The sequence below is a fragment of the Gobius niger genome (assembly GCF_951799975.1).
Source record: "Gobius niger genome assembly, chromosome: 8".
NCBI classification, from domain to species: Eukaryota; Metazoa; Chordata; class Actinopteri; order Gobiiformes; family Gobiidae; genus Gobius; species Gobius niger.
The window spans coordinates 16,056,459-16,083,867 of NC_136859.1; the positions used below are offsets into that span (position 1 = coordinate 16,056,459).

Sequence of the window (27,409 nt, forward strand, 5' to 3'; positions counted from 1 at the left end):
CTATTCAGCCTCACCCACTCAACCGCATGACAGGGCCCATGTGCATGACTCCCTCCTCAGTGGCGGTTGGTATTTACATTTCGCTATTCTCTTCACTGAAACAAAGAAAAATCATATTACAACAAATAACATTAAGTACATTTGTGGTGTAAATCAGGTAATACTGGACTAACTTAGGCCTCAAGCTGATCTAACATGGGACACCCTACAGGTAACTATAATGTGGACTAAAGCATAATAAAATTTTAAGAGTAAAGGTGAAACACGACCCCAAGTCTGATCGAGCACCTGCTGTGGGCAATGTGAACATTTTTATTACAACTCATATTTTGTCTAGGGAGGCTGGGAGACACTTTGCATAACCAAAGCAGTTCCTCAAGTCTTTTTCCGGTGCGCTTTGAGGCACAATATTAAACCATGTATCATGCATGTATGCCTAAATCATGTACAATTTATTCCATTCAAATTGTATTTATAGATTTGTATGATAATCAAGGATATGTTGCTGTTATTCACATTATTATGTAGCTAAGCTTAAGCTCTAAATGACCCAGGATGGAGTCACAATGCCAGTCCTATTTCAACACACATATGATTGTTTATGAAATGGTCGAAATTCTGAATATTCTTGTTTGTGCAAGTTTGACACAGCAGAATGACTAAATATTGAATCACAAACTGACATTGTTATGACAGACAAAGCCTGCATTTCATTGACAGCAGCAGAACACTGCCTATTGTCCAGTCTGAAGGAATGCTTTTAGCTCAGTCTGGCTTCACATTCTGGCACATTATTTGATGGTATTGATTCATTTTATTAGGATCCCCGTTAACTGCCCATTTAATGTAAAGCCGCGTAACATTTTACCCAATAAATAGAATAAACATGACTGTAACTTTACCCGGAGTGGGTACATCTCCAGCTTGTTGCCATGGAGATGTTGACTAAACACAGCCAAATATGAGATTTAAGCAGGTTAGGTCCTCATCCAAATCCATTCTTTGGTTACCCACTGCAAAAATAGCATTTTCTGTGTCTAGCTGGTCATTAGTAAGCATGTTTTGTATTGTTGCAGTATAATCCAAAATGTTAAACAGTGTGCCTTTAAGATAACGTAACGTGTGAGAACATGCATTACAAAAATACATATGTTTTTGCGTGGTCCTCTGCAGTAATTCTTGTAAAGACACATTTATTTTGCCAAATGTCTTACCAGGTCTCCTTCTCTTTTTATACATATTTGTAACAGAGAAGAAAATCCAATCTCAAACAAACCTACGGAGCCAGAAATGAAAAAGTTATTCAGAATTAAAAAAAATCTCTTCAGTCAATGCAGAATATTTTGATTTAATCTAATAAATGTGTGAACAGTACCTCAGAAATGTTCTCGGTGACTGACTCCTACTGCAAGTCGTAAGGTTCCTGTTTTATAATCACAGCAACTCATGGCTTTAACGGGATTTTGTTTAGCTCACTGAACCACTTGACTTCTGTTTACAGTGCACACACCACTAAACTTAAACGTGCACTTAATTCCGGCTAGATAACACACGCTCTTTGATTTGATCACGCTGTCACATCTATCCTCATTAACTTTAACCACTACTCTTTCATGCATCACTATTATTTTTGTCCTTCCCCTCTGTGATCCCAAGGAGAGGCCAAATTAGCTTCTCATTACTGACAACAAAACAGCCGTGCCACCAAAAGACTGCCACTGTAATGTGTAAAACCTGGGTTTGTTTTGATTTCTTTTGTTTAGTCCATCGTCTAAACTCCAGATAATGAGCGCAATGGCAGGCGATGGAAAAATAACACGAGGAAGTTCTAACTGGGCTTCCCTCCCATAGCTGCTTGTTAAAGGAGTTTCTCTACACCACGCTCAAAACTGGGCAAAAGTTTTGGGCAGGTGTTCAAAAAATGTTGTTAACTAAGTAAAGTTTAGTATTTACAAAATCCCACGTTCTATTCTGATTATTGCCATTTCAGGAAGGCCCACTGTGGAAATGGGAGCCAAGATAGAAAGACAACTTTCCTCTCTAACAAGCAACATGAAAGTAAAACATGTAGAAATGAGTATGAACACACATCTGGAAATAACAAAGCTCAAAGGCTAATGTTCCTTGACAGAAGCCTTTTTTTGTATATTCTTGTACATTTCTTTTTCCACTCATGTGTTAGTTCTATTCAAAAGAATGTGGCAGTGAAAAGTCAGATAATTATATTTTCTCACTTTTTCCTGACAGAATACAGTATAGCATGCATTTAAAATTCAATTTCAAATCTATTAAAAATGTTCACAGGACAAGGAGAGCGGGGGAGTGAAGAAAAAAATCACTGCTAATGTACAGCATTGAGCTGTCAAAGCTTGAGTTTAGCAGATTAGGGCTGTTGCCGCCTGCACCGAAGCGATGCATCAAGAACAGACATTTGCTATGAACACAGCAGTCAGCCTGACAGGGACTTAAACAATCGCTCAGTAATGAGACAAACACACCTTGACAGCCCATGATGGAGACTAGCGGGCCTAATTGAGGAAACACCGCTCAGCGAAACATAGAAATTTATCCGCGAGCGTTCAGGAAATGGGAGGAAGCAGGATTTTGTGAATTATAACCATGCACACTGTCACCATTATGATTGGACACGGAAAATGTGTCTAAAAGAAACTCACGGGAATCACGCTGCATGACAGTGTTGGAAAGGGGCTAATATAGGATAGTAGACTGTGACACGTGCTAGAGAGGCCTTTAGAATTCATCTGCAGTGCCCATCAGTATCCAAATGATCTTAATGTGCTGGTAATGATGAAGAGAGTAGAAAAATAAATGGCAGGAAATGGCGCGCACATGCCTCACACATCTGACTCTGGGTATTATTAGCACCTCGTCACTTTGTGTTTACCGCAAAGCAACAGGAACCTAAAAGAGCTCAGGAAACTTAGAGGAAGTTTGTGATCCTTCACTGTCGACACCGGAGCTCAGAGCAAACAAGCCCTGTTTAGTTCTGCATCCTCACACGCACACAACACACCTATTCATAATGTGATTTGTTTTGACACGACAACACAACCCCAGCCTCCAGCAACAGTCCGTCTGATCAATAAGCTCTATAAATGCAGACGAATAAAATAAATTAAACAACATTGTTTAGAGCGCGAATAATGAAACATGTACAGGAATTTGAAGGTTGACTGCCCTCTCTATGAGGCTAATGATGTCTGTTTAACAGGCAACACAATCTCTAGTCATGATTTCATACAATTTGGAAATCTTGGGTCAAGAAGATAGAGTATAAAGTTCAACAAATTGGGCTGCTCTGACTTTGTATGAGTCACACACTGTCTGGCAAAAAATAATAATAATAACACGATCATGAAAAATTCTGTCTTTATCTACTTTATGAACGACTTTCCCACTATAGTCAATATAGTTCCGAATTATCATCTCGGAAATTGTGTCATCAGGGAAGAAGGAAATCCATAGACAGAATAATCTGATCTTTTAGTTTAGTCAAGTTGTTTTGGGATTATTCTTTGGGCACATGACTCTGCTGAACATGTAATTATCCAATGAGAGTCTCATACCTAATAGCACGAAATGTACAACACAAAAAACATTCTTAAAATTGTAATTCACGTGTTTATTTTGAAGAAGCTGCATAATGAGTGAATAAAAGCCAGGTGTAGCTGTTTAAGACAACATTTGAAAATGGCGTTAAATACCATTAATACTAGACAAGACTTCTTTTGAATTCCTAATTTGCAATCCATTACAAAACAAGATGAGAGGTCAGTTAAATAAAAGAAGATTCCTTTGACATGTACTCACTGAAGGCCATGCAGTGAGTGGTAAATGGTAACCGCTTCCAAATATTTAGAGGGAACAAGTGTCAACACTGTGCAATTGCAAACCGATTCTAAAATGCCAAAATTATAAATAGATAATATTTTGTATGTTATCAAGTAGGATGACTTTGATTATGAACAAATAATTTAGCTTGTTAACCTTCCTTACCTTTTGTACGTCTCTTTTTAATTAGAATGATGGGCATTAGTCAAACGCCAAAACACTTCAAAGCACTCCAAGTCTAATACAAAAGCTGGTTCAAGGTAAAAGATTAAAAAAATGTGACTCACGAAGGAGAAAAGAAAGTACACTGAAAGAACATCTATTTTACAATGTTGTCCTCAATGTCGGCTTTGAACAGCGATTCACCGCTTCTTTTCTACACGAGCTCTCCTCGCAGTTCAAAGGGAAGATCCGAATATTTCGGTGCTTGGCGGACATTGGCAAACTCAGTCTTTTGCCCCATGCTCTGCTGAAACACAGATTGAAAACACCACAGTTAGGGGTGGGAAAAAAAGCCAAACGATTTTTATTTCATCACAATTAATGTACACGTGGGGGGTCATTTATCAAGCATTTGCTCATCATGTGCAAATCAAGTAGCATGTGTGGATTAGCAGCAGACTTCCATTTTTTACTCACGCAGCATTGTCTTATTTACATATTAGATTTGTGGCCCTGATACTGTAATAAAAGCAACATTAAATTAAGTGTGCCATACCCACAAAATAGCCAAATACATTTTTCAGCTTGCACTCACTATTTAGCACCTGCTTTGATAAATGACCCCCTTGATATCTTTATATTTCCTGTTATTCAACTTAAACTGTGAAACTAATATAGGATGCACTCATCACATGCAAAGTCAGATATGTATAGCCTTTATTTGCTATAACTTTGATTATTATGGCTCACAGCTTGTAAATCTCAGAAAATTTGAATATTTTAAAAATGGACTGTAAGCCATAATCATCAAAATTATAACAAACAAAGGCTTGACATATGTCACTTTGCACATAATGAGTCTATATCATATATTATTTTCACATTTTAAATTGAATTACAGAAGTAAATGCTCTTTTTCATGATATTCTAATTATATGATGAGCACCTGTATAGAGGAGTGGGTGGATAGATAGCTGCATTATCACAACCCCCCCCCCCAAAAAACAATGAATCCTGATTTGGCAATGTCATTAAAGGCACACTGCGTAACATTTTGCACTATACTGTTGCTAACAACACAAAACATGCTACTAATGACCAGTTAGTCACAGAAAATTGTATTTTTAATCACAATAACATAGCGATTATCAAGGAACTCAAAGACGCAAACCTATTTAAATGTTATATTTGGCTGCCTTTATCAACATCTCCATGGAGACGAGCTGGAGACGTCCCGCTCCCAGTAAAGTTACAGTCAGGTCTAAGAAGAGGTTCACAGCAAAGGCACATTTGTTCATTTTAATATTAATATAATTAATTAATATTATTTTAATTTTTAATAGGTATTTTGCAACAACAAAAATATCTGTAATAAAATAAATGCTTGTAATTGATTCTATGTATTGGGTGAAATGTTGCACGGATGTTATCAAAAGATGAAGATCACAATTAATTTTTTATCATCAAATTGCCCAGTCCTAACAGTAACTAACTTGGTTTAGCAGTTCATATTTCAGTTTTCCTTTAAATGTTAATGCTTCTGGGACTGTTTAAAATACTGTACTGTGGTTTCATACAAATCTACTCTCTCTACAATATCTTTCAAATCTGCTCAACCCTTTGTTTAAGCTAAGTAAACTCATGGCATTATCCAGTTCAAATTATGCATCAAATCACATGTAAGTGCTTTATACACACACCGGAGGGAGGGCGTTGGATTTCCATTCATTTCTTTGATGAGGCAATCTCTGGTCAAGAAACGGCGGAGGGGGAGGGGACGAGGGGGCATCCTGGTACAGAGCCAAGTCCTTTACCTCTTCATAGAAATGGCTCTGAGTGTCTGCAGACAGGTACATTTTCAGTCGTAAATCAAGAACGTAGCTGAAAACATAATGATCAAATAGTTTGCACATTTCAAACAAGGAGCCTTTGTTGAAACAGTCGATGAGCTGCACTTATTATTAGCTGTGTTCTTCATAGCCCTTTGTAAATTCTCTTTATATTACATTTTGCAGCATTCTGATTCTTTTAATCTGTGTTCCAAATCAAGACCAAACAAGATTGAGTTCTATGAAAGTTCATCAATCAGATAGCCATGACTGAGAGCAATTAAATATTGTATCGGTCCTATATCCATATTCAGATTTAGTTTTCCTTACTTACTTTCTGCATTTATGTTTTCAACTTATTACTGCAGGGGAGCCTTTGCAGATACATATGAACTGTACATTGTGGCTGGTGTGTGTCCTTACCCGACCTGTAGATTTCCTCTGGGTGTGGGCTGACAGGAGGTCTATAATCACCAGTGGGGTAGTAATAATGTGGCCCTTCCTGAATGAGAATTCAGGGCATAAGTTTGGACACAAAGACAGAGATATGAATAAAGTGAGTATGAGTAGTAGTCGAACAGAAACATGTTGTTGCATACCTTATGTGTCGCATTAGGTTTAAAAGGGGCCATACCTTTGCTGAACTGTCGGATTTAGCTTTCAACCATGGTATAAATTGCTCCCTCGTGAGAAACCTAAATGGAGCTTTTTATGTTTTGTTTTATTCGTGCATGCTCAGAGCTCAAATCGCCTGCCCCACCTGCTGATGTCATTTGGCGAAAATCCTTTTATAAAGTCTTGTTTCCATTATTTTCTTTGTTTGGCAATGATTGTTTCTGTTTTTCTTTGTTTGTTTTATTCTTCAGAAAATGTTGAAGCTTTAGTACAGTGCAGAGTGAAAGGGGTGAAGAGACTTTCAGCAAATCGTTAGGACTTGAACCCATGATGCTGAGGACAGAACACGGCAGCAGCCTGAAACACGAGGCTATTTCAGCAATGTTTAAGCTGCTTCACTTCTTAATACGTCCAGTGAAGAAAGTGAGTCAGAAAGTAGGGGTGAACATTTTCAAGCAGTACTAAGTAACTCATGCCCCTAGAGGCCATAAGCGCCACTGCAGGTGTCGTAGCATGTTGCGTTTTTTTATTCATGAATTGTCCGTGAGAGTAAATACTACGCTGACAGAAAAGACAAACGGAGAGAGGGATATTGTGCATCCAATAACACAATGGAGATACTTTTTTGCACTCAAACTTGGCTGTAAATACTGTTTAAGTGGCACCAGCCCGCAGTTAGCTTAGCCCGTTAGACCTTCTTCTTCATGTTTCCATTAGTGTATATTGGGGCCCTCGGGTCGGAGCAGGGAAAGCTGGAATTGTGGTTTCCTGGCCAGAGCCACTTCAACACTTGTATTCCCCCCAGAGGGACTACGAAAAGGATTTATTAAGGTAAACGAGTTACTTAGTACTGCTTTAAAGGTACATTATGGAACTTTTTCTTACTATAATCTAACTGTGGGATAGAGCAGTAGAGTAGTAGTAGTCACCGACTGTAAGCTATTGCTGCTTTAATTCAAGATGAACATTAACAACAGCCTGAACTTAAATCAAAGTGTAGACACAGGGAGTAGAGTAGGTCGTCTTGTGATCAGTTTGAGTTCCATAGGTGCACGCTGTCATTGTGTCCTGGGCAAGACACTTCACCCACCTTGTGTACACTGGTGTATGAATGAGCATGTGAATGGGTGACTGGTTCCCTGATGTAAAGCGCTTTTAGTGCTTTCAAGTGGGTAGAAAGACGCTATATAAATGTGACCATCTCAGAATACATATGGCTGTAGCTGTCTGATGACATCTCATCTATAGCAGAGTGTGCTAAAAGGAAAATAAGAAATTCGACTGCTTGGTATGTAACAGAGAGAGGTTAAAGATTTAATTTTCCTATTCCTCCAGTGTGGTTCCATTTGCCCCACTCATCACTTTTCTCCAAGGTTCAAATCCTTGTTGGCCTTTTTAAAGTACAAAATGATAATTTCCCCCGGATCAATGCATATTTTGAATGCTAATTGTGCAGTATTGATCCTCAGTCCATCTTCATGAATAGCTAGAGCTTTCATTGGATTATCCATCCATTTTGCTCGTTGGAGCCGAGTTCTTCTATACTTTTACAGCAGTTCACTTTAACCCATCCGCAACCTCTTTCCTCTTTTGATCCATTTCCCCTCCTTGCATATTTTCTCTCTCTCACCGTTGCATAGCTCTCATACAAGTTGCTGTCTGTCTCTGATCCAGAGTCGATGAGGAGGGTGCGCTGGGCCGCCTTGTTGATCTTCTCTCTGCTTTCATACTTATTGCTTACAGTTGACTGAGTAGACCTGTGGGGAGAAATCGCTCTGTCATTTGCGCTTATGTTTTAGTAACAATCATTATGTGTAATAATTCTTAACCTCTCATAACACATCATCTGGTATATTTGTTTATTGCTGCATTGTGGTGCAAGCTTAATGGCAGTAATATAAAAGGATATTGACAGGAGCTTGTAGTTTTGCCTGCTTGGCTCTTTTAGCAGCCGAGGCAGCCAATGGATCATGTCTGGAGCTTCTTAGAGTGGATTGGATGTATGTCTCTTTATTACTTCTACCGCAGTGCCTTGACTTACCCCTCCTCTTCTTTCTTTGCTCCATTCGGCACGGTGCCTTCTACACCCCCTGCAGAGTGAGCAGAAACACAAGGAAGCTGGCTCAGGCTTAGGAAATTAGGGCCAGAAAGAGAGGAGCGCCATCTCTACTACGCCGCAAATGATCAGTGTAATGAAAAGCCCAGAGAGTGGTACCAAGACGAGATAAAGTTCAAGAGAGTATTGTGTAAAAGTTTCACCAAGATTTGAAAAAGGCAGTTAACTCTTTAAAAAAAAAAACGTTATCAAAGTTTGTCGTAGTGGTTATTGGCCAAAGACAATATGTTTGTATGTATTTATGTGGTATTCAATATGTTTTTTTTCTTAACATACATAGTAAATTTACTTAAAATAGCTTTTAAGTAAATAAAAAAAAAAAAGTCAATTTTGAGATGATCGTAAGGCAGTGTTTCTTAAACTGAGGAGGTACTGTATGCAGGCTGCTCCAGGTTATACTCAAGCTCCTCTGCAGTTCTCGACTCTGGTCTTGGTTCTTTGGCTGGGTCCTTGTTTATAACTACTATATTTATAGTTTATTTTTTTGGAGCCTTAGTGCAGACCTGATTCAATCCAGATGTTCCGAGCCTGAGTTGATGAACTTCTCAAAGCTCTACACTAATCATTATTCATTTACTCCATACTGGGGGCTGGTGAACTTCTGCAGCCAAAGCTGCCCTGGGGCACCTTGCCCATCTGCTCCAAGGTGCCTCCAATCACCGCCAACTGCTTTCACACACAGCATGGCATGGTGGCACAGCGGTTAGCGTGTGTGCTTCACAGCTAGAAGGTCCTTGGTTCGATTCCCACCTGAATGGAGCCTTTCATTGTGGAGTTAGCATGTTCTCCCCGTGTAGTTCACCACCAAGTGTGGCGTGAATAAATAATGACTACTGTGTAGTCATGATTGAGAAACTTGGAAAAGTGTAAGCCATTATTATCGTTATTCCATTAATTCACAAGCAAGATGGGCAAACTGTCTTGCCCAGGGACATAATAAAGGCCAGGATGCAAACCGCCAACCTTCCGATTATAAGGCACAGTCTACCAACTGAGCCACTGTTGCCTGAAAGCCATCCCCTACTACAGATTGAGTTTAGACCTGGTAGTAAATTGGTGGTATTTGGTGAGATGAGTTTTAGGGAGGATTGTCTGTCTCTCAATTAAAAGACTATTCACTGTTGTCAAAGGTCCAGCTCTGGTCACTATATCTTTAACATTATAAGATAGGCAAGGTTCATTGAGTTTTACACTGTCCAAACATGCTGCATCGCCGTGCATAAACACCTTTCTTCTGTAAACTTTCCTTGAAACAGGAACTTTTAAAAGGTCCTGTACGTACAACATCAGTAAAGAATGAAAAACACACCCCAGAGAAAAGGCGAAGTGGCAGTTAGAGCAGATAGCAAATGAAATGCGACAAAGGCAAAGATGGAGGACGGACGTGGGGCTGGCAAATGAGATAAAAGATATGTATGAAACAGTGAAGTGACAGCACTGAGGGATGGATGTGGCAGGAGGGAGGGAGTTCAGGGAGTGAGCAGAAAAAGAGGAGACAGGGCAGACGGATGGAGCCACGCAGCCAGATTGGGAGAAAGTGAGAGACAATTGCATCATGGTTGGCTGTAATCTCTTCAGAGTTTTGTTGAAGAATCAGGGCATCATTGGAGTGGGCATTGATGGAGGGAACACTCACGCCACACATAGATTAAAAGCTCATTATCCTTACCTGCGTGACCTTGCCTCTTTCTCCACTTAAGTCCAAAAAAGCAGCCCAGAGAGTTGACCAGCAGCAAAACTCCAAACACCACAGTGAACACCACTGTCAGGTATGCTGGCACTGCACCCGAAGCTGCCCCACGAAAACATATTGTTTGTATTAGGCTGATGCACGGTAAAATAATATGAAACAAAGGATGGCAGACCCAAGCACTCTCTCAATTGTCATTATTGATTAAGGACTTGGGGGAAAAAGTACGGATGGGCACCGTGACAACCACTGCTCAGATTTTATGCATCATTGATCTTGTTAAAATACATTTGCCAGCTTTCGGATTTTCATATTTTACGAGAATGTAGAGAAGAAAAAACAAATGTACCCCTAATTTCAGGTGTGCATACAAAACATATGGATTAAAAGTAATTTGTGATAGTATTCTTACTGTGTGCTTCCTCTGTGGGGGCGACCATTTCTGGCATTTCTAAAAAGAGACACAAATGAGGGGGGAAAAAAGGAAATGAGCAACTGTTTTGCATTGTAAGCTTAAGCCAAGTAGAATAAGGATCTAAGGTTACACCAAGCTGACCCACGGTGGTGATGGTCAGTACTGCATTATTGTCTGCGTAGCCGCTCTCTCCAATGGCGTTGATGGCATTGACGGAGAAGTTGTAGGTGGTGTTAGGAAGCAGGCCACCCACAGTGAAAGTAGCTTCTCCGGGTGGAAATACGTCCATGTACAGGAAACTAACAGATTTCTCCCAATGGTATCTGATAATAGAAGAAGAACATGTGATTGCCTTTATTTCAATGGTAGTCATGGGTGATACTGCACCTTATTGGAATCGTTTACTTTCGGGGTGATTTTAGTCGTTAGTACCAATGCTGATTCTACCGATAATACTGGTCATTTCATGTGGGAGAATATCAAGTGCTTTTAGGGAAAAAAGAACAAAAACTTGCAGCTGCATTAACCTGATACGGATAGATCAGTCCAATACTATGCTCCTGTGGGTGTGTTTTAGCACAAAACAAATAAGTCAGACAAGAATTGCTGCCTTGCCTTTATTTTGTATTGATGCTTGTTTCCCAGCATCGATGCACAGATTAGTACAGAATTGGTATTGATATATTGATACTGTGATATCTGCCCATCCTCACGCAATAGTAGGACGAACTCATCCCTCTTGCAATGTACCTTACACGAAACCTTTGAGGTAATCCACCATCAAACCCAGGAATCCATTCCAGGGTGACCGAGTCATAGGAGACACTGACGGGGCGGAAAGATGAAGGAGGGTCTGGGTGATCTAAGAACACAGAAATACAGAAAAAGTAGAAAGAGTAATTGTACTTCAGTGGGGTTTTCTGAATACAAATGAGGAGCAGAAAGCCCTGACAAGTGGCTATTTGAAAAGCTTTCAGGTGCTGAAGGTTAAGATGTGTGCTGGGAGATAATGGTGTGGTTATTTGAACTGTCTGTACAATAACACTGGGCCCTGTGGCCTGTGGGGCTGCGTTTCATTTAGCGCTCTTTGCTGTAGAGCTCATGCAGGCATCATGAAACAATGAAAAAGTGCAAGAAGAGCTATATAGTTTCAAAACCAAATGTGCGAAAACATGTTGCAAAACTCAACATGTTGGTTATAAATATATGGAAGACTTTGTCCTGTTTTAGGGGGGTTCTAAAACTGTCCTATGTTGTTGAATGAATAAGAAGCATAAGCAGAGCCACCATAGTTAACAAAATGCTACCTCACACCGACATCAGGCAATAAGTAAAGAGGTCTCTTCATTATATCAATAATTAGAACCAAGATCAAACACCTATGGATGAGAGGTAGCGCTTCAGAGAGAAAAGAGAAAGTGGATAATTTTGCATTTGGATCATAAAGTAGAAATGTGATTAGGAGAAATAGAAAATACTGTAAAAAAGGATACTGCACTGGCCCTGGGGTCTGGGCTGCCGATCTTTTTGCACAGTAAATATCCCTCTATCAGCTCCACTCTTAACATTTCAGACCAAAGGGGTCAGTCTTATTTGGATCGCGTCTCCTTCAAATAAAAAAATGAACCATGCCTAAAGAAATACTTTCCTCTCAGCACTTTAATGATAAGGGAGCATGTATAATTTAATATCTCTGTGTCAGATTAATTACCCAGTGCATTAAACCTGAGAAAACAGGGAGACTACAGGATTGTGTTTTCAGGAGTTCATAGTAAACACTTACTACATCGACGGCTGGAGGCCTTTAATGTGAAGCACTGTGTTGATAATAGTGGAGGAGCAAGGATGCATTGGCTGCTTGAAGGCACAACATTTTCAGCACTGCTCGGGAGAGCTCAGCATATCGCTGCAGCATTATCTGTGAGAGGAGTGAAATAGTGCTACAGGCTCAGCGATAAGGTACAGATACAGCACTGGTTTCTTTAAGGGCTGACACTCAGGAGCAACAGCTCCACTCACTTTACAAAATTTCCCATGTTCTGTGGCCCTCCCACACTATTGTAATATTACTGGAAAAGGCTGATAAAGCTTGGACAAGACACCACTGACACAATTGTTCAGGGATGCTTCCAAATTAGAACCAAAGGAAATGTGTTCTACGCTGCCAAATACGTGATATAAATACATCTTACGTGCTGCTGATCATTTGACTTCTGCTTTGGTCACTATGAGGGTATTTTCCTGACTAGGTGGAGGAAAGAAAAATGTTTTGGTCACCAATTGCAAGGTAAATGGCTTAGCCAAAACCCCCAATACCTGGCAGGCTGGCAAGGTTGTTTTTTCTAAATGTTACTTCTCACTGCTTTTGTTGATGATGTAGTTATTCTATAGCCTATACACTGTATCTATACACACTATATGTAAATGCAGATAGATTTAAAATATACTTGTGCTGACAAGCTGGATGTCAAGCCTGTCGTCTCCGAGGGGGTTACGGGCTGTGCAGCTGAAGACGGCGTAGTCCAGCAGTGCGCTCACATTCAGCACGTGAACAGTGCTGGTGTGGAAGGAGCCATCCCTCACTGTCCTCTGCTCATACCTGCAGCAGCCACACAGACACATGCACAGCAGAGAGCACACAACAGCAGACAGAGAGAGAGATAAAGAGCACAGACAGCAGGGATTATGATGTCCTGTAGATTGCACCGAGTCACTCAATTTCGCACACCAAAGAAGAACTAAACAGGTATTTGCCTAAGCAAAGAATAAATGCTTTGAAAATGCATCACGTGGTAACATTTTTCATAGTGACATCTTATTGAGTAATGAAGATTTATTGCCTACACATAATAATGTAATTTGCAGGGCAATACCAAATCTACAAATAAATGAACCTATATTATAATAGTCTTGGTTCTTACTAACCTGGGGTTGTTGAAGTCCATGAGCATGTTGTTTTTCTCCCAGATGAAATCCACATTTGGGATGCCTTCAGCCCGACATACAAGCTCAGCAGTGCTTGTGCCATCTCCTCTACTGGCAACCTTCCTCCACTGTGCTCCCTTTTGGAGGACTGGTTTGACTTCCCAAAAAATCATGAGAATATTATATGATTACTGTTGTGTTGACAAAATGAAAATGTAAACATTTACAAATAAACTCACATTGGACAACCAGTTGCACATCTGCAGTGGCAGGGGTCGCTATTCCATTATTGGCAGCGCACTGGTAAAATCCAGCATGTGCTCGAGTCACGCCATGAATGGTCAGCAGGCTTGATTCATCTTCCTGAATTTCCTCTCCCATCTCCACCTCCTCTTCTCCCTGTGGAAGACAAAGCACTGGAGAATAAGCTTGGGACAGCAGCTATCCCTCACTGCCTTTGCACCTTTTCTTGAAGTCAAGGGGCACACCAGAAGCAAGACAAGTGGACATCAGGGCTAGAAGTGAGGAGGAAAACCGTCATGGCTTAAAGGTGGCAATGAAAAGGCCATAGTTGGATGAAACTAGTTTTAAGGACAGAGAATGCCGCAGGATGAGGGGGAGAATTGCAGACAGAGAAAAAAAAAGGTGGAAGGGGGGGGGGGGGTTTGCAGGTTAAAAGGAAGACACACAATACTGCCAGGGGGTGGGTTAGACCAAAGAAGGCATCAGTAGATACAGAGACCAGAGCACATTGACGAATGTGCCCTTTAGCCACGCAGCGGTAATGAAAGCTATTTTTCTGGATTTAGTCTGAGCGCTGAGCAGGAAGAGGTGGGGTAGAGGGATAGTTAGGGCTGGTGAAATATGGAGCACCCATGCATTTAGAAAGGCCAGTGATAAACGGTGTGAATCGCTACAATAATATAAAGGAAGCCAGGTAACAGAAAGATAATTCAGAATGGATGTTTCACTCGGTTTGTGTGTATGCGTGAGCAGGTAAATTTAGCCCTCACCAGCCATTTCCAAGAGAACATGTCAGATATAATGGGGTTAGCATCTGCCACGCAAATCAGATCAGCTGTGTCCCCGAGGTTCACATACACAGGGTCTCGCTCAGCTTTAACACTGGGTGCATCTGAGAGCAAGAAAGGACAGGGCTTCAGAACATGTAAAGGTTAACCAATGCGCTACAAATCATTTGCCGAGCCATTAAACAGACTCGCAAAATTGGAATAATTACTCGTTTGCACACGTTTACCTTTACCTTTGGCCTCAGAGTTTCAGAAACATTAATTTAACCCTAATGTATAATGGAAGACTGCATTATAAAATATTCCTGGTGCTCAAATAAAAATGTAATGTGGAGCAAACTATATTGATCTGATAGACTTACTACGATATAACGTGACATTTCCACCCAACAATGTTCTATTGCAAAGCTCCTCCTTATTTCCAGCCTTCTACATCCCTTGTCACCTCTACAAATTTTAATTCCTCCCCAGAGCACCATCTCTTTGGAACAATAAGACCATTAGTGCCCACTTGTCTAAACCTATGTTCGCACCAGAAAAACAGCAGCAGAAAACACAAGAGAGACATATCTCTGGGTTGGTAGGCTCTAACTATATTGGCCTCTTAACCAAGACTGACATTGTTAAGTGGACTATGCTGCCACCCATAAAAGCGACTACAATTCTCCATACATAATAAATATCTACAACTGTCAGGCCCAGTCAGATCAGGACAGTAGATTCCATTAGGCGTGTACCATGGGCTTTAGTGAAGCAGACAGACCTACATTTTCAACACTTCCATTATTAAATCATCAGTAAAGGAGCAGTGGACCAGGTGCTTCAGGCTGGGCCTCAGGCAGCTGAGGGTCCATGGCCTTGCATGGAGTCCTAATGAATGAAGCATGTGGGATGGATACGCTGAGAGTCAGTGCTGCGGAAAGTAGTGCAGAGAGTAGATTCTCTCTATCTGAGGAGCTGGTTCTATGTTTAAAAATATAGGATTACATGTTAAAGCTAAAACATCATAAAGACAAAAAAAAAAAGTTACTCTAAAGATTACTTTATATTTACGAAAAATAAAATGTGTTCATCAATGGAAGCAAAGAAATGTGAATGTGTGGTGAAAGTTGAAGGAATCTTACACAGTACATCCAGCATAATCGTGGTGTGGCTCACACCTTCCTCATTTGTACATTCAATTTTATAAGATCCGGCTTCTTTCCTCGTAACATTTTTGATTTCCAGGGTGAACTCATTTGGCCAGTGGAAGCGCACGTCCCTTTCTGTGCAAAAACAATCCACACATACAGAGCAATGGTAAATTAAGCATTCATTACACGCTCATCAACTGCATGTCCTCTGGCCACTGGTCTCTAAGTGACATCTAATCCTGCATTATTGATTGGCCTGGCTGGAGTCCCACATCAAGGCAACAATAGGCTGAGTGAGAGACACAACTTTAATACATTCAGGATACTGTAATTTTTCGACAAATTTATGTATGATGATAGCGAACATATTCAAAAGGTAGCTTGGGATACAGTGACACCAGCCTGGAGGAGCAGCCAGCTTTCGAATGGTTGTGTTGTATTCAGAGAGACAGCAATCCTCATTTAGACTGCATACATTAGAGCCATAATGAGAATCACATTTGGCAGGGTCCCATGCTGGCTAACCTGCCATGTTTTATTCAGACCCTGAATGGCAGAGCTGAGTGCTTACTTGCTGGCTCAGCTCAACTATGAGCTGGTTTATAGAGCCATCACCCAGCCCTAGATCACCTCTGAGCAGAGTCTCCCTACGGTGCAGCCAAACGCAGGAAACCTCCTCGGGGTTAGCTGAGACCAGCAGTGGGATGCTTGCACTGTCATCCTCCACCACCTGGACCTGCATTGGTTGGTCCGGAGCAAACTCAGGTGGGTCTGACGCAGAGAAATCACATGCCAGCGGTTCAGTTAGTTTTTAACCCAAAATGCATGTCAGCAGAGTCACAAACTTATACCAACAGAATGTCAGAAACACAGCAAGTGAGCGGCACAAAGAAGCACAAAAGCAAAGGGAGGCACTAATGAAAGTCAAACAATAAATGCCTGACATCCCACCAATAATTTTAGCTGTGACTACATTGAGACTGGTGGATGGTGGGGGTGTGGGTCAGTGTGAACGGCAGAGGGACATGCATTAAAACCACAAGTGACAGGACTGTTGTCCAACTGTAGCAGAGCACAAACACACACTGACATTCCTTCATGCTCACACACAGCAGTGGGCTTTGAAGCTGTGGCTGGCTGCTGCCTGTGAAATGGCATCAAAGACAAACATGGCCAAGCAGCAAAGCAAATGCACAATTAGGACACACCGCCGCAAAGCTCCACACACTCACAAATCACAACAAAGGCTTCCACCCAGTAAACAAAAAGCACACAGACTCACACAATACAGTAACGGTGTGCACAGGATAGTACCAATAAAGCAGCAAACATCTACACTGTTATAGATCATTGTGCATCGTTCTTCTCTTGGTCTTATGCCAAGAAAAACTAAATGAAAATAAGGTAATGAAAAAGATAACCCATAATTCAAATGTACTTACAAAGCACATTGAGTTTGAAGAATGTTTTGGCTCCCTCTGGTAGTTCTGCACTGTAGGACTGGCAAATTACCCTTTGATTGTGAAGCTGTGAACTCAGATTCAGTGGCAGCAAACTGCTCACTGAAAATCCACCATATTCTGCCTTCCTGTGTGGCCGATCCACGCCTTGGAACCTAAAACACAAACAGCATCCAGCAGCAATCTAATTAAGAAGCAAGGTAAGGTTCAATAAGCAATCTTCCACATTTGCATATTTAGCAGGATAACTATCAGACAGTCCCAATAAAGGATGAGTGTGATTAGCCAAACCTCTGTGTGCCTAGGCTCCAAGAGATATTGGATTTAGGGTTGCTGCTTCCAGAATTGCACTCTAAAGTTACAGTGTGGTCTCTGTAAAGTGGCTCTGAGTTAGCAGTGATTTTCATCGATATGGCTGGAACTGTGAAAACAAACAGAAGAATTGTTTCATTCAACCTGTTTAAGTTGTGTTTTTATGTTTATGTTTTCTATCTATCTATCTATCTATCTATCTATCTATCTATCTATCTATCTATCTATCTATCTATCTATCTATCTATCTATCTATCTATCTATCTATCTATCTATCTATCTATCTATCTATCTATCTATCTATCTATCTATCTATCTATCTCAAGTAATATGGCAGGCCCTAATTCTTAAAACATGACCAGATTAAACATTTATGGAGTTTCTGTTGGAGATGTCATTAAAGACAGCACAGGGTCCATAGAGAAACATTGGGCCCTGCTTTCCATCTGACATTTTGACATTCAAATTCTAAAACTTTAACCCAGTAAGAATACACATTACAACCTACAATGAACTTGGAGTCTGATTTGTGCAGAAATGGTCTTCTCTGCTTCATTGGTAGCATCACACTGATACACTGCCATGTTATCGCTCGCCGACAGGACAAGAGGAAGCTCCCGAGTCACACCTTTATCAAATAAAGTTGGTCTAAATGCATTTGGTGCAGGTCTTCCATTCTGTTACAAGAAAGAGCCTCAGCAATGTGTTCAATTTAGTCCTCTAGTATAGTGTACAGTGTATAAATAATAGGCAAACCTTGTACCAGATGAGATTTCCTGGTGGGTTCCCTCCTGTTGAGAAACAAACAAGTCGGATTTTGGTTCCAGCAAGAAAGGGAACGTCTTGAGAAGGGCCGTCAATCCATACTTTTTGAGGGGGGTCTGTTTTAGAAAAACAATTTGTCTGTATTTCTTTTATGCGTGTTAAGGGCGTGCAAGGACACAATTGCAATGAGAATTCGGACTAAATGTTGCTTTTACTCACAGTGGACAATAACTTCAGCACTTTGTGTTTTGGAGACCTTTGTTCCCCCATTGAAGGCAACACAAGAGAGCTTCATCCCATTGTCTTGTTTGGAGACCCGATGGGTCAAGTTGGACAGCGTTGTCATCCCACCATTTTCTCCCTAAAATGACACAATAGCAAATTGGTTGGCATTTATAGTCTGGGGAGAGGAAAACACAAAGGAGAAAAACAACCCACTCTGAAGGGTCTTTCATAATGCAGATGGCAAATTAGTTGCTGTAATAACCAATCCTCTGCCTGGCCTATAATAAATAAACATATTCATCTGACTCCAGTCGTTTTGCACCTGCCGGCCATGCCTGTGCAGCACATCTGCTTATTAAAGCTATTATTGTGGTGATTACTGTAAAAGCCACAGTCTGAAAGACTAACAAAGACTCTGGACAGGAGCGTCAGTCTTCATTAACCTCACACTGTTTCAGATGCATTAAAGCTTGCACATGCACAGTGAGTGCCTGGTGTAAGATCAAATGAAAATGCTCCTGCCAGATGAATAAAGAGCTTGTTTAATAATGCTCATCTTCTGTGTCAGCTTTTATTCACTTTGATCATATTAGTATACACAAAAGAGAAGAGAGGCAGCAGAATGGCTATGTGTAATCACTGCTGATTCAATGGCAAAGAGATGCAGCCAGTCACCCTATTAAGACTTTCCTGGTCAACCATTTCACCAGCGCCTCGACAGAGGTGCACAAGTTCAGGAGATTACATTTCAGTGCAGTTTCTTGTGAATATTATTTTATTTGGTATAAATAATTTTACAAATAAACACACATCCCACCCCTCTTTCCACAGCAAACAAAAAAGAGGCTAGAAAGAAAATAAAACGTAAAATAAATAAACTTTTTCTCAAACTAAGTAATGTATCTTTTCAGTTGTGCAATAAGATAATAGTAATTGTTTTTGGCTGGAGGGTCCGTATCCTCATCCTGTATGAGACCCTGGCTACTGTATAAAATGTTTCATGTTAGAAGTTAGTTTTAGTCCACACTAGAGATGTTTCTGCACTGGCAGGTGCCCAGTAAGATTTTAAGTTTATTTATTCATTTTTAAAAATTGTCTCTCTAAATCTGATTGGTGTAAAGAGAACCTATTATTATTATTATTATTATTATTATTATTATTATTATTATTATTATTATTATTATTATTATTATTATTATTACTATTACTATTATTATTATTATTATTATTATAATCAGATATTTGACGCTTATCTTATCTGTTTATTTAATTACTTTTGAAACCTGACCTGATCACTGTTTCAAGCATATCGTCTTCTTAACTGATTTCAAATGTGTAACATGCTGAACCTAAAACCCACCTCTTCCATGACAACAGCTGTGGAGTTGAGCTCCGTGTTGCCCAGCCACCAGCGCATTTGGACAGGGGGGTTACTGGATGTTGCAAAGCAGTTCAGAATCAACTCCTCACCCGCAATTGCCACAAAGGAACCCAATAGTTTCACCTCAGCAGGATCGACTGATTTACAGTACATGCAAACAGTACACACAGGAGGAGCAAAATCACAACATGTGTTATTGGGAGGTTTTCAGCCTGGTTTTAAAGTCTGCTTCATTTCAACGAGAGGAGAAGACAGGTACAATAGCTACAGGCAAACTGATACAGCAGTCTGGATCCTTCAGGGGATTACAAAGGCTGGGGACTGAGATGGCAGACATGGCGACGAAGAGGGCATGATGTATGCAAATCTTCATATTTGTGGCTCTGGTATATTGGGTGAACAATGGATGCACCTACAACTTACTCAAGCAATATGGATGTTATTCAGGTGCCTTAAGGTCATAGTGAATAATTTTTATTTCATACCAGTGAGACTAATTTTGTGCCCTGAAGCTTCTGCCAATGCCAGTTTTGTGAACCTCTCTGAATGGATGACTGAGAGGCATGGCACAGTGGACTGTTGGGGGTTTGGCAAACATACTCACACTGGAGAGACTTCCGTCACCTTTTATTTATAGCAAAAGCTAGGCCTATACATTTGTGAAGAGAATTATTCAGTTCAAAGCAACAACATGCATTAATCAGCATTTAGTAAGCTCTTATTTTCATTGTCGGGCTCTGTAGTGGAAATCAGGTTATTATTAGAGTAGAGACTGTTCTAGGCTATTTGTTGCTGAACAAACATTTTATATTGAGTAAAAATGATTAACTCTCAGCTCAGCAGTACTGCAGCATGTAGGTTGTACTGCCTGAGGATTGTGCACTGAAGCAAAATCAGTGGAGCTTCTGAGAAAGACACACAGATCCAAAATCTCGAGGCAATCTGAACCACGCTACTCAGCTTTAATAACCATTAGTTTCATTAATGATATTAGCACTAGATTTTATGCTGAACGGCAAGAGAATTAGTTTTGGAGGTAAGATCTTATTACATTCTTCTCCCTCATATCAATATGCTAAACAATCCATCACTTCGAGGCTGGTAAGGATTAATGCAATAGCCCCTGGAGTGCGTGTGAGGAAGTATAGGTTCTGAAAAGTCATGCCTACGTTATGTTATATAGGCTACATTATAGATCTGGCTTTGGCTACATCTGTTTCAACTGGGGCTGGGCTCTGGCTTAATATGATATGAATATTGACTCCTTGATTGGTCAGATTTGTCTTAACGCTTTAAATACATATTTTGTAGCCCTAAGTTTACAAAAGGTGTAAGGTAAGGGTATGGTTAGTTTGTAAAGCGTCACTATCCTTAGGGTTTCGATTAGTTTAAAGGTCCTATATCATGCAAAATCGACTTTTTAGAGCTTTTAGCCATGTTGTTATGCTATTGCCTTATCAAAAACACCCCCAGAGTGGTTTGTGGCTTCATTCACGCAGCTCTCAGCAATCCTCCTGAATCCTGCTCTCTGAGCAGCTGCTCCTCCCTCTCCTCGTGAATGACTGACCTGCTCAGTTGTGTCGTCACAGCGGAACGGAAGTGCTCGACGTCTGTAATGTAATGTCTTAATTCTATGCTTACGGACGGATTTTTCATTTGTAAAACAGCTTTTTCATTATTTCTGTCGTAAGAGAGATGCAAAGAGAAAAAAAAAAAGAAAGGTCAGCTGAGGCCAAAACAAACACATCCCTGAGCGTCTGAACAGACGTCATGTTTGCGCTGCAGCTGTGAAGATGGAGCTCGTTATAACTGGACACACCTGTTCTTTATTCTTACCTAATGATCATGTCACGGACGGAGAAAAAGAAGCGCATTTGGCTACGAGGATGGGAGATTATTCAATCTTTTTCAAGAAGAGGCCACTTGAAGTTGTTTTTTTCTCCGGGATTCGGCGACTATCAGCCAAAATTGTGTTTTTCTGTGACTGTCACTGATGGATGTTTGGTGAACCTTCGCCTGAATCAAAGTGGATTAACTTTTATAACCAACGCAAGTCCCATAATGTAAACAGCGATGGACCAGAGCGGTGAGTCAGTCCAAACGCGGGTTAGCATATTAGCATGTGTGTTAGCATATTAGCTTGTGTGTGTTAGCCATTTATGAAGCTGTGTTGCAGATGTCAACTCCTTATAACTGCATTGTGAAGTATCTTCACTTATTGCTGTTTATTTATATTACGGTAAAGTATGTGCGGAGAGAGGGGGCGGAGTTAACTGAATCGAAGCGTTGTGTCTTCCGGGTTTGAAAAATACCTCCAGAAAACACTTATATTTATCACAAAAATGAGTGCTCAATAGCGGTAGAGGTACAATCATTCATATAAATGCCTATACTTAACATTGGAATGGCTAAAATAGCATGATATAGATCCTTTAAGCTAGCCTTGTTTGGTTGAGGTGACGTCATGGTTGGAGCTCCAGAGGGAAAATGAAAGCGAACACTTAAAAAAAAAAAAACATTGCCACATGTGTTGTATCGCACATGTAATAAAAAAAAAAAATTAAAAAAAAAAAAAAAAAAAAAAAAATGAAAGCGCACACTTCCGGTAAAGTGTGACGCCCGTTCATTCCGCCCCGCCCACTTTTGCCCTTCTTTGCTTTGTCTCTGCACTTCCGTTATACAATGTGATGTTTAGTCGATTGATTTGTGTAAAATTCAATGCGCATTTGCACCAACATATCAACACTGCACCGTTTCTCAGCGCGGCCGAAAAACGGCTTTGTTTTCGTGTGTAATAACTGATTTTATGTGGACTTCTCCAGTCCCATGTTAAAAGATAGGAGAAAAGGGGCGGGCACAATTCATGGCGGCGCCCGGGCGAGGCGAATAAGGTGACTAAAACCGCTAAAATCTGATGTTTAGTTAGTAGATTGATGTGTGTAAAATGTCCAATGTGTTTCTCTGCGCGGCCGAAAATCAGCTTTGTTCTCGTGTAGTAAATGATTTTATCTTGAGTTCTCCAGTGCTATGTTATCTGACAAGAGAAAAGGGATTCTGAAATACAGCGGCATCTTCGAGCGCGAAAACTAGTATTACAATGTTGTAATATGCTTAATGACTATTGTATGATGAAGCATGACTGCGAGCCAAGGAGCTTTCTGTAACCTGTGCAACTTAGAAAACTGTACATTACAACATTTTCTTGAACTTATGGCCTACATTTACATCAGCGGAAGTCGCCAGCAGTGCTAATTTTAGATTGCCACAGATATTAGGTGTGCTCGATCATGTCCTTACCTCTCTCGATGCAGAACTCGAGCAAGGAAGTGTGCTGTGTTGAAAGTTGTCCCTGTAAAGTGCATGTTCGTTGTTTATTATGACTTTTTCCACTCACAGATCACAGTGAGGGTGCGGCTGACGGACTGAGGATCTACGGAGACAAGATTGACACTCTCGCAGCTCAGTACCGCTTGGTTGTCTGCTGGGCGTATTCTCAGGTAGAGCACACTTCTGGACATGTGAGCCACGGCGTCTTCCTCCCAGGTCTTCAGCACTACCTCTCCATCCTGTCAGGTAAGTTACCATATTAAAAAAATAAAATAAAAAAACTGTCATTGTTAAGGACATAATAGGTACACACTGATAGATATATAATGCACTTAACCTTGGTCCACTGAAGGTTTGCTAGGGGATTTCCAGACTGACACATGCATTCCAGCACCAACACAGTCCCAGCTCTGACTTCCTGTCTCTCTAGGCCCAAAATAACTGGAGGCTGAGGTGGAACTGTCAAAAACCAGAGCAAAAATGAACTTGACAAAGGAGAATTTCATATAGGGATGTAGGAAAAGTGAATAGACAATAACAGAGGAGAGCAAGAGAGTGTGATTTTATTTGTGTATAAGCCTGTGAGATGAAAAAGTCTTGTGAATTCATGTTTGTTAATATATAAGCAGCAACCTGCTTACAATATACTAGTGGGAGAAGAGGTCTGTATTTGATGCAAGCGTTATGCATTAAGAGAGCAGTGAGCTGTATCCAGTCCATAAAGCAAAATAACAGATGTTCAAACAGTAATAAGGCAACGTGAAATATGAATAAATTACAGCCTCCTTGAATAAAATATCTGGAGTAAAATAAATTAGGAGAGGACGGGTCTTTGTTATTGCTGCAATCAGTTTTAGAGAGCAGGCTTGCAGACCCCGGACCAGCGTGACAAATTGCTACCTTGCTAACAATCTGGCTGGCTGAAAATGGCCACCGCGCTGGCTTTGATGGGCTGGCATGCTGAGTAAGACTGCAGCGGTGGTCCCAAGTTCTGCAACATTAGCACTTAGTACACACGCGGCCCTCCTTTATACGGAGCGGGGAGATAGAAAGGAAAGGGATGAAAACACGCACGTTTTGGCATTTGTTACTAAAACAGAAGCTATGTTGGAGAAATAAAGAAACAACGTTATGGTGTCTCGTCAGCCTGTTGTTCCTCGCGAGGCAAGGGAAGAACAGGTTTTGCCCAAGGTGCCTGCCATCCTGCCGCACTTTAATCAACACCATGATTTAGACTTGGGGAGGAGCAGGTGGGTAGACTCTCCAGCCTGAGCAATCAATTACTTTAACTGAACAACACAGGAGCAGATAAACGCAAAATCTGTAAACTGTGCTTTGTGTACTCACAAGAACGTGCTCTATTGTTTGCTTTGTGACAAGAGAAATGAGGAATACAAATGAAAAGTGGTAATCAACTGTCATCAACTCTATCTTTTGTGCTGCTGCAAGATATTAAATGTCAACTCACTGTGTTTGTAACAACAACAACAACAACAACAAGGCAAAGTCTTTGTATTTTAAGAGTAATGATTACAAATGTTTCTTCTTTCACTTTTCAAAAATAGAATGAAAATGTATTTATTTATAAGATTAGATTTACCAAATAGAATAAACCTGACTTAAACATGTCCATTTACCCTATCCTGAATGTTTCACTCTGATTGAAGGGTAATTCTCTTACAGACACCCTTGTTTCTGTTCTTGTCCTTTTGAGCCCAAACCACGGGAGACACCTCGGTGAACTTGAGGCAGTCACACTGATGCTTTCCCCTAAGTAGCGCAACTTTGCCTTCAGGTTGAATATTTCTCTTTAGACCACTAACGCAGACTGAGTGCACAAGTCTAGGTACCCTTGGGCCTCCCTCAGGCGCCTCCATAGCGTTTCACATTATTGTGTTCTTGAAATAGATTGGTTGTTCTCAGTGAAGGAGACAGGTCGACACTCACAGTACACGTTCATAGTCATTGTTGCCCGCACGGGACTGGAGTGGGCGGAGTTTTGGGCCTGACACAACAGTTGCCGTCCATTGTCCGAACTTAGCGCTGTGATCCTGGAATGAGAAGAGTGGATTTCTGTTGATAATGTTTATTTGCCATTTTTCCTCAGAAATTTGTATTGGTATTCATGCAAGGGAAGAACTGCAAATCTAATATACAGTGGGAAGTAAATGTTTGCATACACTATATAAATAGACATGTATATGCATTTTTTTTCTCACTGTCTGACATGAAACCAGAATTAATGTTTACTTTTTTAGGTCAATTAGGCCTTTAAAAAATATTTCTATTTGCTAAATGCCAGAAGAATGATAGATAGAATTTCTGATATGGTTTTACAGTACCTTTTACAAAGCAAGCGTTTACATACATTTCATTAATATGTGGTAGTACTGCCTTAAAACTGTATAACTTTGTAGGCCACCTTGCCTGCACATGTCTTTTCAGCTCTGTCCATATATTTTCAACTGGATTGAGATTTGTTATCCTTAAGCCACTTTGTAACCAGTTTGGCCATATGCTTTGGGTCATTGTCCATTTGGAAGACCCATCTGCACCCAAGCTTTAACTTCCTGGCTGATGAGATGTTTGCGCCAATATTTCCACATAGTGTTCTTTCATTATGATGTCATCTACTGTATTTTGTGAAGTGCACCAGTCCTTCCCGCAACAAAACAACCCCACAGCATGATGCTGCCACCCCCGTATTTCATAGTTGGGATGGTGTTCTCAGGCTGGCAACATTCCCCCTTTTTCCTCCAAATGTGACGATGGTGATTATGGCCAAACATTTTTTTTTTCCGTCAGACCACAGGAAACGTCTCCAAAAATGAAAGTCTTATCTTATCATGCAATTGTTAGGGCTAATCTACAGGGTTAGCGAGTTTTGAAAGGTATAGGACCTTAAGGAGACCGTTTATTTTGTTGTTTGCGATTTTGATTCAATTGCGACTTATCTTGTAGCCTTAGTTGACACTGCTAGAGATGCTCTATGAAGTCTGTTTTATAGCCACTAGCATTACAGTGCATCTATATACTGTGCCTAGTTTACTTCAGCATATATCTTCAACATCAAATTATAGTGCAGTGTCAGCTCCGGCAATCACACATGGCCCACTGCTGCGTACGCTCAGTGTGAACAGAAGAGTGAGCATCAATATTACTTAAGACCTCAGCCGTTCTATAATACAGCTTGAGCAATGTTGCAGCTCCTTGCAAACCAATGTTATCTCCAGGTATGACATAATATTATTCTACACACATAGGAGTCAAGTAGGATAACAAGAAATCTATGGCTGTGGTTAATGTATAGGCACCTTGCGAAGCTGCGAGGATCCGACATGTCTCGCGCGCTGGAAAATGTAATTTTGTGCATTTGACAGAAGCTAATTCAGTCGCACAGTGCCAAGGACCAGTTTGCTGTGTACAGAAATCCATTGTACTGACTAAGACAAGAAGCAGGGTAGAACGCAGGGAGGAAAACAAAGGCAGGGCTTGGAGGAGATTGAGCGGGTCGGCGAGGAGAATGAGGCTGGCAGACGGGCGAGCACATACGTTACTTGGGCACGTGTGTTCAGGAGCTTATCCTCTGAGCCAGACATGGTGAAAGACTCTGCACCTGTCAGCTCCTCTCCATCTGCAAGACACAATGAGGAATAGGGCCCACAAGATACACGAGAAGACGACTGCGTAAATGCACTCGCATGAACAGAAAACATCATTGTTAGTCTGTGGTAAATACAAGAAATTACAAACACGGCAATACGAAAAGCTGGTTAAGCAGATATCAGTTCACAAGTGACAATGTAATGCGGAGGCTAAACATTTATATATGCGAAAAAATCACACCAGGCTTGACTTTCCTGAATATTCTGAATAAAAAGTTTCAGAGACATTAAGTGGCAATGGTTTCGGAATGGAATGGGCATTTTGGATTTAGATGACCCTGGCTTTTTACTCCCACACAAGTCTGCCCAAAACAAGTCTGTGTTCCATGAATTGAACTTTTTTTTTCTCCTGAACTTGCTCGGCTGTTCTCCTCTGTACTGTTTTCTTTTATGTGAAGTGCCGTGACCTATACAATAGGACTGGGATAAAATATTGGATCGGATTTGGATCGCAATACTTTGTGCTGCAATACCAAGTATCAATACTTTATCAAGTATCGCAATAC

The 27,409-nt window shown here is 40.7% G+C and overlaps 1 protein-coding gene across 1 annotated transcript in view; it reads right to left on the reverse strand.

Moving 5' to 3' along the window:
• Nucleotides 1-4,094: 4,094 nt before the first annotated feature.
• Nucleotides 4,095-27,409, reverse strand: part of nphs1 (NPHS1 adhesion molecule, nephrin) — a gene marked incomplete at its 5' end in the record, with an annotated part of 33,568 nt that continues 10,253 nt past the window's right edge. Inside the window, 25 exons of the mRNA XM_079560663.1 lie at nt 4,095-4,321; nt 5,715-5,854; nt 6,267-6,345; nt 8,089-8,215; nt 8,500-8,548; nt 10,244-10,366; nt 10,677-10,715; nt 10,821-11,002; nt 11,430-11,541; nt 13,127-13,278; nt 13,605-13,761; nt 13,844-14,003; nt 14,618-14,739; nt 15,760-15,900; nt 16,399-16,539; nt 17,211-17,383; nt 17,520-17,649; nt 18,049-18,217; nt 18,297-18,421; nt 18,525-18,666; nt 19,891-20,048; nt 23,306-23,477; nt 23,576-23,697; nt 25,186-25,289; nt 26,791-26,872. Of these exons, the coding sequence (XP_079416789.1) occupies nt 4,229-4,321; nt 5,715-5,854; nt 6,267-6,345; nt 8,089-8,215; nt 8,500-8,548; nt 10,244-10,366; nt 10,677-10,715; nt 10,821-11,002; nt 11,430-11,541; nt 13,127-13,278; nt 13,605-13,761; nt 13,844-14,003; nt 14,618-14,739; nt 15,760-15,900; nt 16,399-16,539; nt 17,211-17,383; nt 17,520-17,649; nt 18,049-18,217; nt 18,297-18,421; nt 18,525-18,666; nt 19,891-20,048; nt 23,306-23,477; nt 23,576-23,697; nt 25,186-25,289; nt 26,791-26,872 (3,194 nt within the window). The 3' untranslated portion in view covers nt 4,095-4,228. The remainder of the gene's footprint in view (nt 4,322-5,714; nt 5,855-6,266; nt 6,346-8,088; nt 8,216-8,499; nt 8,549-10,243; nt 10,367-10,676; nt 10,716-10,820; nt 11,003-11,429; nt 11,542-13,126; nt 13,279-13,604; nt 13,762-13,843; nt 14,004-14,617; nt 14,740-15,759; nt 15,901-16,398; nt 16,540-17,210; nt 17,384-17,519; nt 17,650-18,048; nt 18,218-18,296; nt 18,422-18,524; nt 18,667-19,890; nt 20,049-23,305; nt 23,478-23,575; nt 23,698-25,185; nt 25,290-26,790; nt 26,873-27,409) is intronic.